Source organism: Carcharodon carcharias, chromosome 14, assembly GCF_017639515.1.
Source record: "Carcharodon carcharias isolate sCarCar2 chromosome 14, sCarCar2.pri, whole genome shotgun sequence".
Taxonomy (NCBI): Eukaryota; Metazoa; Chordata; class Chondrichthyes; order Lamniformes; family Lamnidae; genus Carcharodon; species Carcharodon carcharias.
In genome coordinates, this window is record NC_054480.1 from 109,742,120 (window position 1) to 109,758,562 (window position 16,443).

A 16,443-nucleotide genomic window follows, 5' to 3' on the forward strand; every position below is an offset into this window, starting at 1 on the left:
GGTGTAGGATGGAACCCACAACATTCAAACACAGAGGTGCGAACGCAGGGTTCATTTTAGCCGTCATGTGCTGCAAGGTCTGATGACACCCAAGTGGAAATAAAGGAAGACATTTCCCGCAGGAAGCCTGGGAACTCCACCTGACACAGTGCTTGATGTAGACAGGGGATGCTGGAGACTGATTCCCGCCCCCACAACAACCCCACCACCAACCCCCACCACCCACCAGCAAGCAATTTCAAAACAGTAAACATGCATTCAGTTCTGCCCCAAATTCCAGCTACAGCTGGATGACCCACCCGTTGGATCCAGACGGGAATAGTGCAGAGTCCTGCTGGCAAAAGCAACTGTTGTCAGCTACAGAGACAACAGATTTCGACTGCATTTTAGACACAGCATTGTCCATTGAGGATGAAAGCCACCATAATCCTCAATTGTTCTACCCTGCTGACATGGAGAATTTGCCCTATCAATTAGCATGCTGACTACAGATTAACCAAAGAGACAACATATGCAGTAGTCCTCAATCGTATTTTGTATTTCATAGAATAGTCACAGTATAGGAATATCACTGCCCATTTTCATCACAATGCTGCATTTAAAGTCACTAGTTGTTAGGGATTCAGGTTCCTTATGAGCGCATTATCCATGTGGACATGACACAGCAGACTCCTAATTCCTCCTTTAAGATGCTCATTGACTAAAGTTTTAGTGACCTGTCCTTGGCTTCCCTGGCTCGGTGTCAAATTTTATTTCATTTTGTTCCTTTGGAGCAACTGGCAACTAGCAACTCCTACATTAAAGGTGTTATAATACAAGCTATTGTTGGTGTTATCAGGGGTGACATCAGCTGCCCTTGTCCTTCTAGGTGATAGAGGTTGCTGATTTGGAAGGTGCTGTCGATGGAGCTTTGGTGAGATACTGCAGTATATAAAGTATACAAAGCAATTGAAATTAAGACATGATAAAGTTGCATATCTTTTCATCTTTGTATGAAGCATGAATCTATTTTTTATCAGACATTTAATGTGAGTGCTTACAACATTTTATGGTTTCAGTAATTAATTAGTTAAATTGTTGAACTGAAATGTGCTCCTTTACGCAAATGGACATTGAGTAAAAGTTTGTCGCCTAGTTTAAGCGGTTTAAATCTTAAACTGTCAAACCGTCTCCACCATGTGCAAGCTTCTACTCATGAGTAATATAGAACATTCTTCATTCACTTTGACGCATGAAGCCTCAACCACACTCAAAATGCTTGACACCAACCACAACAGAGCAGTCATTTAAACAACACGCCTGTTGCTTAATAACCATCAGCTTATTGTGGCAGCAACTAACTTTGAGATGCACTGCAGCCAACTCACCCCACTGCATTCAATAGCCCCTTTTAGCCTCACACACTCTTCCAACAAGAAGGACCAGAGCAGGAACACCATGAGCACTCCACCACCTCCATTCTCCATCCTGGCCTGGCAATATATGGAATGTTCGAGAGAATGTTCGAATCCAATGTCTTTATCGCCCAAAACTTAAACTTGAAAACAATACAGAATGTTTTAAAATAGTCATCCACAGGTTAGTCAGACTAGGTTAACTGTAGGATAATTGGATCCAATCTGACTAAGACTGATCCACTTCCAGCATGAAATCTGCTGATTGTTTTAGTCCTGATGACACCACCTCGATAAGCGTTTTCAGCCTGATTTTATACTTTGGCTGCATGGCAACTGCTGTCGTGCTTAATTCTTCTGAGCCACTTGATTGGCAGTCTCTGACTGGTTTCTGGATTGTGTGGTATGTTTCAAGAATTGTCACCTCATTTCTGCAGCAAATTTAAACTAGATTTAAAACATATTCTTAATGTGCTATCATTTTTTTCATTCTTTCACGGGACGTGGGTGTCACTGGCTAGACAAGAATTTTTATTGCCCGTTCCTAGTTGCCATTAAGAATGTGGTGCTGAGCTGGCTTCTTGAACCACTGCCGTCCATGTGGTGCAGGTACACCCACAGTGCTGTTAGGAAGGGAGTTATAGGATTTTGAAGCATTGACAGTGAAGGAACTCTGATAAAGTTCCAAGTCAGACTGATATGTGGCTTTGAAACAAACTTACAGGTGGTTGTGTTGCCATGATCTACTGCCCTTATCCTTCTTGGTGGTAGAGGTCATGAATTTGGAAGATGCTTTCGAAGGAGCTTTGGTGAGTTCCTGCAGTGCATCTTGTAGATGTTACTCACTGCTGCAACTGTGCATTGGTGGAGGAGGGAGTGAATTTTTGTGGATATGATGCCAATCAAGTGGGGGCTGCATTGTCCTGGATGCTGTCAAGTTTCTTCAGCATTGTTAGAGCTGCACTCATCCAGGCAAGTGGAAAGTATTCCATCACACTCCTGACTTGGGCCTTGTAGGTGAACAGGCTGTGGGGAGTCAGGAGGTAAGTTACTCTCCACAGAGTTCCCAGCCTCTGACCTGCTCTTGTAGCCATAACGCTTATATGGCTGGTCCACCAGAATGATGATGGTGCGGTTTTAGTGATTGCAATGTCATTGAATGTAAAGAGGAGAACGTTGCATCCACTCTTGTTGGAGCTAATCATTTCCCGGCACTTGTGTTGCAAAAATATTACTTGCCACTAATCAGCCCATGCCTGAAAGTTGTCTGGTCTTCGCTGTATATGGGCACCAGATGCTGATCTGAGGGATCACAAGTGATGCTGAAATAGTGCGCAATCATCAATAAACATTTTCATTATTGACCTTGTGATGGAGGTTAGGCCATTCATGAAGCAGCTGAAAATGGTTGGGCCTAGGACACTACCCCGAGGAACTCCTGCAGTGGTGTCCTGCGACTGAGATATATGACCTCCAACAACCACAGCCATCTTCGATTGTGTTAGGTATGACTCTAACCAGTGGAGATCTTCCATTGACTCCAGTTTTGCTAGGGCTCCTTGATGTAACAATTGGTCAGATGCTGCCTTGATGTCACGGGCAGTCAGTCTCACCTCACCTCTTGAGCTCAGCTCTTTTGTCCATGTTTTGGACCAAGGCTGTAATGAGGTCAGGAGCTGAGTGACATTGGCGGAACAATGACTTCATCATTGCTGGTTCAAAAGGCTGGCGATCACCCTGAAAATCTTCAAGGGAGGATTTCCCCTCAAAAAGACCCACCACTAGCCTCTCACAACAACTAAGGATTGGCAGAAGCATGACCTTACCAACACTGTTCTCATCCTGTTAATTACTTTATAAGGGTAAGCTGGAGAAAAGTGACTTGTATGGTCCTGAACGTTGTTGCAGAATTATAAAATGTTCCAGCCCAAAAATAAGCCATTTAGCCCCTCGAGATAGTTTTCTTCACTTGAGCCATCTAGTATCCTTCCACTCACATGATCACACACTGTACTCTTTACAATTCTCTTATTCAAGCAGCTATTGCATTCCCTCACTAGGAAGAGACAATGACAGTCAAATTATTTGGAACTTTCTTTTATTGATTAGAAGAAGCACCTTTCAAACATCCAAGACCACAGCAACAAAATTCAGCTCACATTGCAACCTTTTCAAAAATGCACTTGAAGACAAGTTGAGGTTGTTCCATGTTGCATCTAGAATTGATAGAGTCTTTAATACAGATTTAGTCAAGAAACTGGAAGTTCAGTTACCATATCAAATAATTGCTAAATACATTACGACATCTAAAATACCTTCTTCCACATTTTTGTTGAAGTTGAAATTCTTCAGATTATAGGGTATGAAGCACAATAGGTAATTCCACACAGGTCTTCGCCCATCAGTAAGCGCATGTAGCCACTCTCACCCCAGGCAGTTCCCCAGCTAGAAAAGCAAGACTATTTGTTAATATCTAAAACCAACCTAATTACGTACAAAATGAATATAGTAAGGATCCTTGCAACCTTGCTTCTGTAATATTTGCAACTTTTTCATTTGGCTTGAATGCATTTGGTTTTAGATTATGTTATCAACAAGAAATCAGGTTCACTTTACATAGAGTTTGCTTCTGTAGTTATACAATCCATGTAGAAAAATAATTATGATAATTGGGTGAAATACCAAATGGAACAGCCAACATATTTGTATACTTTACAGATCAGATTAGTTTTGAGACAATGAGGGATTATTGAGTGCAACCAGCTTGCAGCCATAATGGAAGGATAGTTGTCATTCAAATTGCATAGTAGAGGACATAGCTAAACCAACATTACAGTGAGATTTCACATCCTGCGAAGTGGGCTGGGATTTACATTCAAGGTGGAAACAGTGATTAGCAGCTGGTCAGGACAATCCTCAGTACATAGAGTCGAGGGAAGAATCAAAGATCAGTTTTTGCCTCTCATCTTTTCCTAGATAAATCAATTTGAGGCAGCCAGAGAGACAGAGATTTCACTTACTACTCAACAAAAGTGAGGCTGAGAGGCTTTAGGTGAATAGATAAACACATAGAGTCTGTTAGAGTACTCTAATGGTAAGTGCCAGTTAGTTGAGAGTCTGTTATTTCGGCAGAGAGCTTACAGGGCAATGGGGCAAGTTTAATTAGTCTCATTATATTTATCGCACATGGTGCAATGCGAAATAAATGATTGTATTGTGTTCATTCATATCTTTTATTGCATTGGTTCGTAATTGGCCTTGCCTTCATGATCATGTTAGGAGGGCCAAACTCAAGCCTCTGTTCCTTAATCCTTCCTCATCATCAGTTAATTGATTTCCAGGCGTTCTTGGCCAGCATCCCTCTATATAATCTCTAAGATCCAAAAGATTCCCATTATGCCTGATATTCTTAATTTGTAGATATAAATTACCTGTTTTTAATGATCCAATAGCCTTTTGGATGTTCATCCACATACCCTACCACGAGCACTGAATGATCAATTTTCTTACTGTTGCAGTCAACATTCTCAAAGATACCTGTAAAATTGAGGATAGTACCATACATGAAACTAACTCCAAACTCATATCTGAAATAACATTATAAAAGATTGGGAAGTTTAGACAACATGATTTTGTACTCGTATGCCATCTTTCATCAAGCAACTTGCCCCAAGGTCACCCAAACAGGAAGCGGTTAGCGAAGGTGACTGGCATGGTGAAAGAGAAATTTCAAAAGAGAGAAATAGCAAAGTGAAGATGTTTAGAATATCCCTGAAGATGGAGTGTTACCCCATTGGTCCTCTTGCATGGATGACTTGCGCAGGGAGATTGTGAGATAGAATCTGAACCATGGTAAATGAATAAAGGTTTAGAATCTTCTTTACCTGATTTGTAAAATTTGAAGGAATCATGTGATGAACGAATAAGTACTGAAATTGGTCCAACATTTGCCACTAATTCAGCTAATTCTTTCTCAGTATAGCTCTTAATCCTTCTGAATCCTTTAACTTTGGTGACACTCTTCGAGCTATTAAATAAGCACTCATTATTCCTCTGTAATTAAAATGTAAGAGTCTGTTTAGCAAATTGGCTGACAATAATTTCCATAAACTTCAACATTGTATCACAGGCAAAATCCCACTCAAATACCACAGCCCAGCCTTGTTCTCCTCCCCTATCTCTTATTCCTTCAACACATCAATGGCAAATACCTCACCCTCATCAAAGCCTTACTCATTCCAAGCTCTCCACAGCCTCTCAGCCAAAAATTCCTAAACAAATCATGCATCACTTGGATCCTGTGCAATCCCTTGTCCCTTTCAATCACCGATCAGTGTCAGTCCCATCTGTACCCAACCCTTCCACTCTGAATCTCTCCCTCTCTCTCTCTTTCTCTCTCTAAGCCCCATTGCTTTTCTGCATCTTCACAGGTGGGATGAGTGTTCATGTAGGGTTTTAAAAATTTTAACAAAATTCTGTTGGAAATTATGAATATGTCCCAATTCATGTGACATTGTCACATGAGGGGACATATAAAGGAAATTTTATTTTTCTATTTTGAGCTTTTTTACATGTAGATCCATTCTCACTGAGGCTGCACTTAGCCTCAGAGACATGAGTGCGTTCTTTCCTGCCCATGCGTCAAAGAGCATACTCTCAGTTTTGGGCATTACACACCGCCCACACAGGGTGCGCAAACCGCTTCCCTGCAGACGTCACGCTGGGCGGGCTTTAATTGACCTGCCCACGCAAAATGGCGCCACGCCTCCCATCGGGGGCCCTGGTCAGAAGGTCGCCCGCACATGCCCGCCCACCAACCTCTCCCCTATAAGGGGGAAAATTCAGCCCAAATTGTCGTGCCTGCCATAACTTGGAGGTCACTCGTGTTCAAAAATTCACAATTGATGAATGCCTTTTTTCACAAGTTTAACTCTTCCTAGTTAATGTTTCACAGCCATTTGATTCATCAAGGAGTGAGCATCATTGAAAGGTGCTATAATTGAGAAATGATTACTGGGGAGAGACAAGTTCTTTTAGGAAGGACAATGGTCTAATTACTCCACCAATTCACTTTAAGAATGAAGGACACCCTTACTGTTGATATTCAAAATGTCACTAGCTTGCCACTTTGCATGACAATACTCAGGTCTAGGCAACTTCTATAAACACTTTTTGCAAAAGCTAAATAAAGCTATACCTTAAACCAGAATATATTTCAGTACAGCCTTTATGACAGCCCTGGTTAACTGTGGGAAATGAAGACAGTGTACAGTGTGCAGCAAGTGTACCTTTGCTTGGTACGGGTATGACTGATCAGATTGAATGCCATGGTCTCGCACGTATTCGAAGGCACGGTATGGCAAGCCTCCATTGCACCCATAATTCTTATATCCATCAGAACAGTCGATAATGTTTTGTACACTCAGGTCCACGAGTTGGTTCGTTTTCCTGGCCAACTGACCTTCCAGAGCTCCAACTGCAGTAAACGCATAGCAGGATAAACAGTAACCCTAAGGGAAAAACAGATAAGTTGGCAAATGCTAAAATTTTTAAATCTTTTCTTCATGATCTTCACCATTTTGATTGAAAACTAATAAAGAGTTCCGATGGTTGACTATATCTTTGCCTTGCTTGCTGATATACACTCCAGGGGGAGAGAATGGACATGCAATCTGTTCTGCAAAATATTCAGCTCCAGACTATTGCCCTTACCTGAATATCCATTCACTTTGGGGTGTGCAAACCTCAACTCATGGTCCATATCTTGCCCAAGTGGCAGAACACAACATTCGAGCCCCTCTCACCGTAATTTGAGTTCAGCAGGACAGCTTGAGAATCAAGAAGCAGGTGAATTACCGTGTGCAAGTGAGGAGGAGAAAGCAAAAGTGGCCAAGGAGTATAGATGATTACAAGGCTTTCATCCATGCCACCTCTGTATTTTCTCAAGCCCAATAATGTGGTGAAATCGGGCAAGTCACATCATGTTTAAGGGACTCCACGGCTTCAATTTCAATTGTCCTCCCAACCCAAAGTCCCAATTCTTGCTGGATCGAAGAGTTAATTCCCATGGTAACCTGGCCCTCTTGAGAAATTGGCACAAGTAAGGAACCGTGCAGAGCATACTGATACGGGGTTGGATTTACAGCACCTTCCACTCCCCCCGCAACCATGCACCCCCCCCGACCCCCCTTCAAACATGGCATATTTTCAGTTGCGGGGGTACATAAAATATGATGGGTGGCTAGCCCACGGCCTATACCTAACCCATTCCCCATAATACTGGCACCCTTAGGCCTATTGAGGTTTTTAACTGCCCAATTAAGTGGCAATTAAGGCCTTAATCCACCTCCATTACCATAATACCCTGAGCATTGGAAGGCAAGCAAGAGTGAGGAGACTTTTTTTAACCAATGTTGTTGAAAGGAGGGTTAGGATGGGTGGGGTCCATCTTCAAAGGGTTCCCTGTATGCATCAGATGAACACCCCCACAAATAAGATTGTACGTCGCCTTTTCCCCCACGTTGGCACCCAAAACATGCCCCTCAACCACCTCACGCTTCCTCCCGAGAGCATCCAATCCCTTCCCAACAAAGAAACCCTGGACGCATTTTATCCGGAGTCCTTGACACTTACAGTCCCAGCAGCACCCAGTTCTCTCGCTGGGCACTGCTGGGAGTGCAAGAGCTGCCAACTGATCTAATTGGCCACCTCCCCCTGCACACCGCCCGCACCCACCCCCCACCCCCCAATGCCACAATGGGGAGAAAAATTCTTCTCATGAAAATATGCTTCTCTGTTAGCAATCTGAATCATACACCTAGACCCCAATTGTCTGCAGCAGTTTTTAGTATCTCTATCTACAGGCTCTTAGAAGAACAGCACCCATGAATTGTTCCCTCTGCTATTTGCCACAGTTCCAATTTCTTGAAACACAAGGTGGTTGAAAATGATAAAAGCTTGAAAATAATCATCCCTGGAGTCAAAATATTAAAAAAGAATACAGCCCAACAAACTCAAACATAGCAACTGACCTGCATTGAACAGAAATGGTGAGAAGTAGTAGTTACCTGGTTCTTTACATTACTAACATAGCCCATTCGACGCCAGTCCACATCTTTGGGAAACTGAGCAAGGTCCTCTATTTCATCCAAAATCTGGTGATTTCTTCCAGTTCCTCCAAAATCTGACAACGCAACTTCTGTATAATTTGCCATTTCGGAAATCCTTGCATCAGTGAACAAATGCTCAAACTCCATTGGCGTCTAGAAGAAATAGTTGCAGAATGCTTACTATGAGACTTGTTGTGTTGTTATAATGATATTAAAGCGCCAATCACTCATAAGGGATTTGGTAAACAAGCTGTGGCTTCCTTTATTTAGACTAGGCACATGGGAACATTTATACAGAGGTAGAAAGCTTGAAGACACCAGCAGCAGAGCTGGCTGCTGTATGCTCTGTTGAAAAGCAAAAGTGAAATTGATTGCAGCATGACAACGCTAGAGGGAAGTGGGTCATGCTTGAATCCCTTAAAGGCATATTACAACAAGTCTATTTCTATAAAAAATGCAAAGCCAAAATCTATTTGTTTGCACAGTTGTAGCTCCACATTGTCCCATTATGTTTATCATATGCAGCCACGATTGATTATAACAGAGGTGGAACTTTCTAGCCTAGATGCATATAAAATGGAAGCTCTGTGGAGACAATGGGGCACTATGGCAGAAGGCTCTTGACTATCAAGATTCTGGGAGATTCGAAGGAAGTGGAAGTGATTTATTTTGATTTTAAACAAGGTTTGTGACAACGTGCCACACAGACAACTGAGAAGAAGTGGTTAAAGAGCCCAGGATTTTTTATTCTGGAGGAGAGAAGACTCAGGGTGATATTATTCAAGTATTTAAAATACTAAAGAAAAAGATAAATTCAATCCAAAAATACATATGAGATTGTTACAGATCACAGAACCAAGAGACTGGGCTTAAACTAGCAGAAAAGATGGAAAGACAGTTTAGATTTAACTATTTGACACAGTGTTGGGTGGTGGGGGTTGTGGGGGCGGTGGTGGGGTGGGGTGTGACGGAAATGTATGCAGTAGATTGCCCACCAAGTCAGTGGAGGCAAATAATGCAGAAAAGTTTAAGAGAGATTTAGGGAGATGATTGAGGGAGTGGATGATTGAGAGAAATTAGGTTTTCAAAGCAGCCAGATGGTTTACAAGGACTTTTCTGATTTTTTCCAGACTTCCAAATTCCTTCTTTAATATTTGTTTTGAGGATGTGTCCATTTGTGCCAAACCACATTCATTACCCAGGTCAGCCCCCTTGTTGCACCATTGCAGGGTGTAGTGATGTTGAGAGATTGATTGTTCATGGAAATGTTTTGTTCACATGAAGTTAGTTATATAGTTGAAGATGACAACTGGACTAATGGAAATAGAAATAATTACAGCTGATACATGCTTTTCCAGCAAGGCAGGTTGGCTTAACTGGGATAAAGTTACTCTCCATCACGCCCAGTATCAAACCAGCAAATCTGACATTATTTGCATGACTCACCAAGTCTCCAAAGCGATTCATGGCCATTTCATACATAGAATTTCCATGGCGATACTGAGCATTGTGAGCTTCAATCTTCTCCAGGTTGTCCAGCCAAATTTTCTTCCTGGCCTGATCTTCCTCCTATGCAAAGACATTGGGTCATTACAGTATAATACCAATAGAATCCAATGCCCAATGTTATTGCTTGCCTTCAAGTAGAAAGAAGATACTGAAGTTGCAGACAGCAGGTTCCTTCCATGAGTGAAAGCAGTTGAATGCTCAAGTAGTTGGTGGCACCACTTGATGTTAGCTACAGTGGTAGAACAAGGTCGAGTGACAGAAGGACATTCATTGTCAAAACCATTAACATTAAATTTGGAGGCGAGAAGACCCAAATATACAATCTCCAGGTCAGAGCTAGCATCAAAACTGTGAGGAGCAAAGAAAGGAAAGGAGAAACCAAAGAAGTTTCAAGAGATCGTTTGGAAATAATTAGGTAAAACACATGGGATAAAAGACAATAGTCATGGCTCATTTCAATAAGGTATGAATAAACTTGGGATTTAAACTGTGGGCAAAGAAGCCAGGGGAAAAATACAACTTCTCAAATCTGAAGCAAGGCTTTACATGACACCAAATTTCTTTCTGACAAAATACATGACATATGCTATACGCACTTGTCTAAATCAAGTCATGATACCAGGCAAGATTTGGATGAACACGCACCATAAATGTACCCCTAGTGGTGTGGGAACCTATCATTCGCATAAGAATTAATGGAACTCCCTCCAATCCTGACAATTTCAGCAGTATCAGTGAGGGAGGGCCCAGAATCCCAATTTCTGCCCCTACCCAAATTCACATTTGCAGATATACAGTCCCATTTTCCTCAAGCTGCATGGTCCTGTCGAAATGTAGGTTCCTGACAACTGTGAAAGCATCCTAATTTGTCATGTCATGATTGGCTGTTTCCAACAACAACAACTTGTATTCATATGTAGAAGAGTTAAAGCAAAATTTGACAGTGAGTAACATTAGGTGATATTAAGTCCCATGGTCAAAAGCTGGGTCAAAAAGATAGGTTTTAATGAGCATCTTAAAGGTGAAAAGAGAGGTAGAGAGACTGGGAGGTTTAGGCAGGGAATTTGAGAGCTTGGGACCCAGGCATGGCCATCAAGGGTGGATCAATTAAAATTGGGGATATGAACAATCCAGAATTTGATGCAGCAGATATCTCGGAGGGTTGTTGGGCTGGAGGAGATTACAAAGATAGGGAGGGACCAGGCTATGGAGGGATTTGAAATCAAAGGTGAGAATTTTTAAATTGAGACATTACTTAACCAGGAACTAAAGTAGATCAGTGAGCACAGGGGTTATGGGAGAACAGAACTTGGTGAACGTTAGGATACAGGCAGTAGCAATTTGGATAACCTCCGGTTTACAGTGGATATAACGTGGCCGGCCAGGAATGTATTTGTATAGTGAGATCTTGAGGTAACAAAGTTACAAATGAGGATTCCAGCAGCAGATGAAGTGAGGGAGTGGCAGAGTCAGTCGATGTAAAGGAGGTGGAAAAAGGCTGTCTTAGTAATGGCAGAGATATGTGGACAGAAGATTAGTTAGGGATTAAATATTTCAATGAAGATACAGTCTGGTTCAGCCTCAGACAGCTGTTAGTGGGGTGGGTGGGGATGGAGTTGGTAGCTAGAGAACAGAGCTTTTAGCTGTGGGACTGAAGATGACGGCTTTGGTCTTCGCAATATTTGATTGAGGGGAATTGATAAAAAATCCATTATTTGTGTTTTACAAATTTGGCACAAAGAAATGGTCAATAACTGCCATGGTATTGATTGGTGTTTAATATCTAAATCACCATGGAAGGACATTGTTTTTTTCGATTATGGCTCTTACTGAACAATATTGACAGGTGTGGGGTGGGGGGGGTGACTTCCACATTTCAAATTGACTTTCTCAAAACAATGTAGTAGTCCCTCAGTGCTCTATTAGAGAATTAGCTTAGGTTTCTTACCATACTAGGGTAGCTCTTCCCATATTCCTGCTTCCAGCTTTCCCATTCCTCGTCAATGATTGGGTTTGTCGAGGCCATGGAGATAACAGTCAGGATGTACGTTACAACGAGGAAAAATACCATGGTGAAATGTTGCACACGTCAAACCTGTAACAAGTTTGGTTTTCTTTGTGAGATGCTATGGGCAATAAAATCAGAAGAAGAGGGAGAGGTAATGCAAGAGCATAATCTCACAATCCTACCCTTGTTATTTCAATGTCATGTAAATAAACCAATATTCTTTGTATCATCTCAGAATTTTTTGGCGGAATAATAACGGAGTGGGACAAAGGTGTAGGATTTAGTCTTCAATTGTTTCAAACAACAACTGTAGAAAGAATATGTATCACCAATTCATTCAGATGAGGAGAGAATCAGTTTGTGAAATTTACAATGCCTCTTCTCATTATGCACATTAAAATGGTCAATTCCCACATGCCCAACAATTTTTATTTACCTTGAAAAAACATTTGCAGAGATTGTAAAGTTCACTGACTGGTGGGGGACCTGAAGATAAATTTGGGGAGAGACCGAGCTGCCTTTAGCCTCAGATTTGACTTACTCAATGTTCCCAGTCAGTAATACATTGATGTCAGGAATCTGTGATTCCCACTGAATTTGTCCAGATAATGTTTCTCCATTTAGAAAATATTGTTGATTGTGTGACATTCCACTATCTGCTTTTCTATGGAAGTGCTAATCTATTTACAGAATATTTATTTCTCTGCTCAAACAGTTTTTAATCTAATTTATTTTCCTACATAACATTTAATTACAATAGTGAGGTACAGACAATTCTACCAATGAAACTGATATTCTTTGCTGTGTTACACTGCTAAGTCATTCAGTGTTGTTTCAATGTATTACTTATACATTAGCATCAGGCCATTCAATCAGAGTTCGTAGAATAGAGATTATATTTTACTCACCTCACAAGGACACCTCTGTTTTTTAAATGACACAAACCATTTGGGACTAGTTTGTGCTGTAATGGAGTTTGAACTGGGGTTTATATACCTTTGGAAGATGCAAAATAAACTAATTGCCTCCTAAATTCCACCAATTAGTTCACGGGGCCTGAAGCTTTATCTTGGTTCGTTTTTTATCTAAAATAATCTGCCACCTGTAAGTTCCAACCATCAGTCACATAAATTACACATAAATACCCTACATGGACTTAATAATATAGTCTTAAAAGATAAAGAGTTGATGTAAATCTTATTTGCAAGATGCAAGTTGCTAATTTCTTGGTGAAAATCCAGTGAGCTTTCGAAGATTCTTGGCAATGTGCTTTGTCATGGTGCCTGCATGCCCCAGGATTGTGTCTATGGCAATTATCCAATTATCACTGTCTCAGCAGGTGACATTTTTCAGCTAACAGGTATGTACAGATTCTACAATCACCAGTAGCCCATAATGTGATGACAGGCACTAGCAATATCTCCGCACCAGGGCTGCAATATCAGCTCTTTATGTGTGTAGCAGCAGAGTTAACAAAATCAATTTGTTTTTTCTTTTACAACATGTTTCTCATTTCACTCAATAAAATCTTCACCAGTCCCATTTGTATTGTCATGAGAATCATAGGAAGGATGTGATTGCACTAGGGAGAGTGCTCAGGATGTTTACCAGGTTGTTGCCTGGGCTGGAGAGTTTTAGTTATGAGGAGAGATTGGATAGACTGGGTTATTTTGCTTGGAGCAAATGAGATTGAGGGGGACATGATTCAGATGTACAAAATTATGAGGGGCACAGATAGAGTAGGCAGGAAGGAATTTTTCCCCTTGATGGAGGGATCAATAACCAGGGAAGCATAGATTTTAGGTAAGTGGCAGGAGGTTTAGAGGGGATGTGAGGAAGAGTTTTTTCACCCAGAGGATGGCGGGAATCTGGAACTCACTGCCTGAAAGGATTGAAGAGGCAGAGACCCTCATAACATTTAAGAAGTATTTGGATGTGCTCTTGCGATGCCATGGCATACAAGTCTATGAGCCTGGACCTGGAAATTGGGATTAGAATAGTAAGGTACTTGTCTGAATGGTGCAGACACGAGGTGCTGAAGGGCCTTTTCCTGTGCTGTAGACCTCTATGACTCTATGACTCTATGACAATGAATTAAGTAGAGCAGCCAGGCTCTTGAAGCAAGAGGGCCAATCAGAAAACTTGGACCTTGAAAGCAGGTGCAAAATGCCATTCAAGATAAGTGAGGCAGAGGGGGCTTCAAAATGGAAGTGCCCTCTAATTTTTTAACATTTGAAATAAAAAATGGCCTTGGTGGCCAAGCCGCCAATGTCGGAAAGGGAGGGGCCCTTTTACAAAGCAGCCGGCAGCTGCAGAAACACCTCAACAAAGTGAGAAGGCCTTCCAACCTGCCTCGGTGCTATTTTTATCGTCCACCCTCTCACTTCTTTTACAGGCTCTAGCAGGGATAAAAAAATTCAGCCCAGAGTCACTCTACTCATATCATGACCAGATAAATGGGGATTTCGATGTCTTATCTCCAACTATACTCTTGTCTTGCAGGAGAACTTCATGAACTAGCTTATTGGTTCCAAATATCCTCATTGTCTTCACTACTTGAGAGTGAAAGAACTTGCATTTCTATTGTGCAATTTCCCATCGCAGGATGTCTAAAATTGCTTTACAACCAATGAAGTATTTTATACATTACTTCTGTTACAGACAGGAGGGGAGAGATAATTTAAACAGCACTAACTCCTCCTCCCACCACCCACCCATAAACAGAAAGATGTTTTTGATTTGTTTCCCTCTTTACAAGCAGCGGCATGATTTCCACCCCCTCAGTTTTGGTGCGATCCAATTTTCTATTAATAACCCCACACCAAACTCAAAATAGGATGAACTCAAAGGTGTTAGTCTAGTTGCACACTCAAAATGCAAATGGAGGATTGTCACATTGCCTCCACATTCAGACAGTAAAGAGAGGGATAGCAAAAAGAAAGATTTACAGTGCAGAGACCACAGAGAAATGGAATACTGTTTCACATGGGTTCCAGAGTCCAGAATCAATACCTAATGAATCAGTCTTGTCGGCAATAGTACATAATTTCCTGCAGAAGCAGTATGGATGGAGCCAGGTGTTCAACCTGGGCAGAGGTCCTTTTTGTGATGGTGCCAGTTAGACAGTAAACAGCAGATTGAGTTATTCAGCCCAGCAAGGCAATGCTATTTGTTCAACAAGCTACAGGCCTAGGTCATGTGTCTTTACCTTTCCACAATGTCTTTAACAAAGGATGTTTATCCAGTGTTGGAAATTGGCTTGGTGTCCAGGTTGATAATTTCTTAGCCATTATGGGTTAAAAGGAATGTTTAGTAGGCCATTCTATTAGTAAATGTTCTAACACTGCTGGCCAGCCTTGGTTAGCAAATACAAAGGGCCTTCGATGTAGCTCCCTTTGAATTAGGCTGTGCAGTCCCCAGGTGATGGTTAGTAGCTCTTCAGAGATAATGAGGTGTGAGATTTCCCAAACTGCAAAGTGGCTTCTTTTGTTCTGGGGTCACAAACAGATACAGTTTCAGCCATTTTAAGGACCTTTGTTCATTTTTTAACATTTTGGAAATAGCCATGAGGATATCTATATGTATTTTATAAAAATTACCATGTGAGTTTTTAGTCCTTGACACTTAGTTAAATTCTTAAAAATATCCATAGGTCCTGTGGCGACTCCGATATCCAACAGCAGGGGAGACAGGGTAGTGGCAATGTCACAGGATCACATATCCAGTGGTGCAGCCTAATGCTCCAGGAGCAACATTTCAAACCCCACTGTAGCTGGTGGAATTTTCATTTAACAAGTTAAAATGGCAACTATGAAAAAATTGTCAAAATCCATCCAGTTCACGGATGTCCCTTCAGGAAAGGGATTTGCTGTACTTACCTGGCCTGGCTTATATGTAATTCCAGATCCACAATAATGTGGTTGACACTTAAGTGTCCTCTATAATTCCCTAACAAGCCATTCAGTTCAAGGATAATTAGAGATGGGCAACAACTGCTGGCCTCGCCAGCGATGTCCACATCTCATGAAAAAGAATTTAAACTGTGGTCGCCACAATAGAGTCCAGCTGGCCTTGAGCACTGATCGGAGCTGATGCTGCTGATCTGGTTTGTCCACAAGGCAGAGAGGGTGCCGGACCTGGACAGGAATGTGAAGCACTGGCTGGATGACTTCCTCATTGGGTTACTGAGGGTGTGAAAGGATACTCGGGCCTCCCCTCCCTCAAGCACTGAGTCAATGTTGGCAGGAGCACTGTGCTTCTGACATGAAGGCAACCATAGCCAGCTTCAACATCAGTGGCAGCAGAGAAGCACAGCGCATGTTCCAGAACATCTCAGACTTTGGGGTTCATTTTAGCCGTCAACTGCTGCAAGGTCTGATGACACCCAAGTGAGAATATTGGAAGACATTTCCCACAAGAAGCA

The 16,443-nt window shown here is 41.7% G+C and overlaps 1 protein-coding gene across 1 annotated transcript; it reads right to left on the reverse strand.

Moving 5' to 3' along the window:
- Nucleotides 1–1,623: 1,623 nt before the first annotated feature.
- LOC121287576 (procathepsin L-like) lies at nucleotides 1,624–12,083 on the reverse strand. Its single transcript, XM_041205504.1, has 9 exons — nucleotides 11,961–12,083; nucleotides 9,950–10,072; nucleotides 8,462–8,656; nucleotides 6,683–6,904; nucleotides 5,279–5,447; nucleotides 4,826–4,931; nucleotides 3,783–3,839; nucleotides 3,554–3,610; nucleotides 1,624–1,825 (listed from the first exon to the last, which is right to left on the reverse strand). Exons 1-9 carry the CDS (start codon nucleotides 12,081–12,083, stop codon nucleotides 1,624–1,626), a joined length of 1,254 nt encoding a protein of 417 aa, XP_041061438.1.
- Between the last annotated feature and the right edge of the window lie 4,360 nt (nucleotides 12,084–16,443).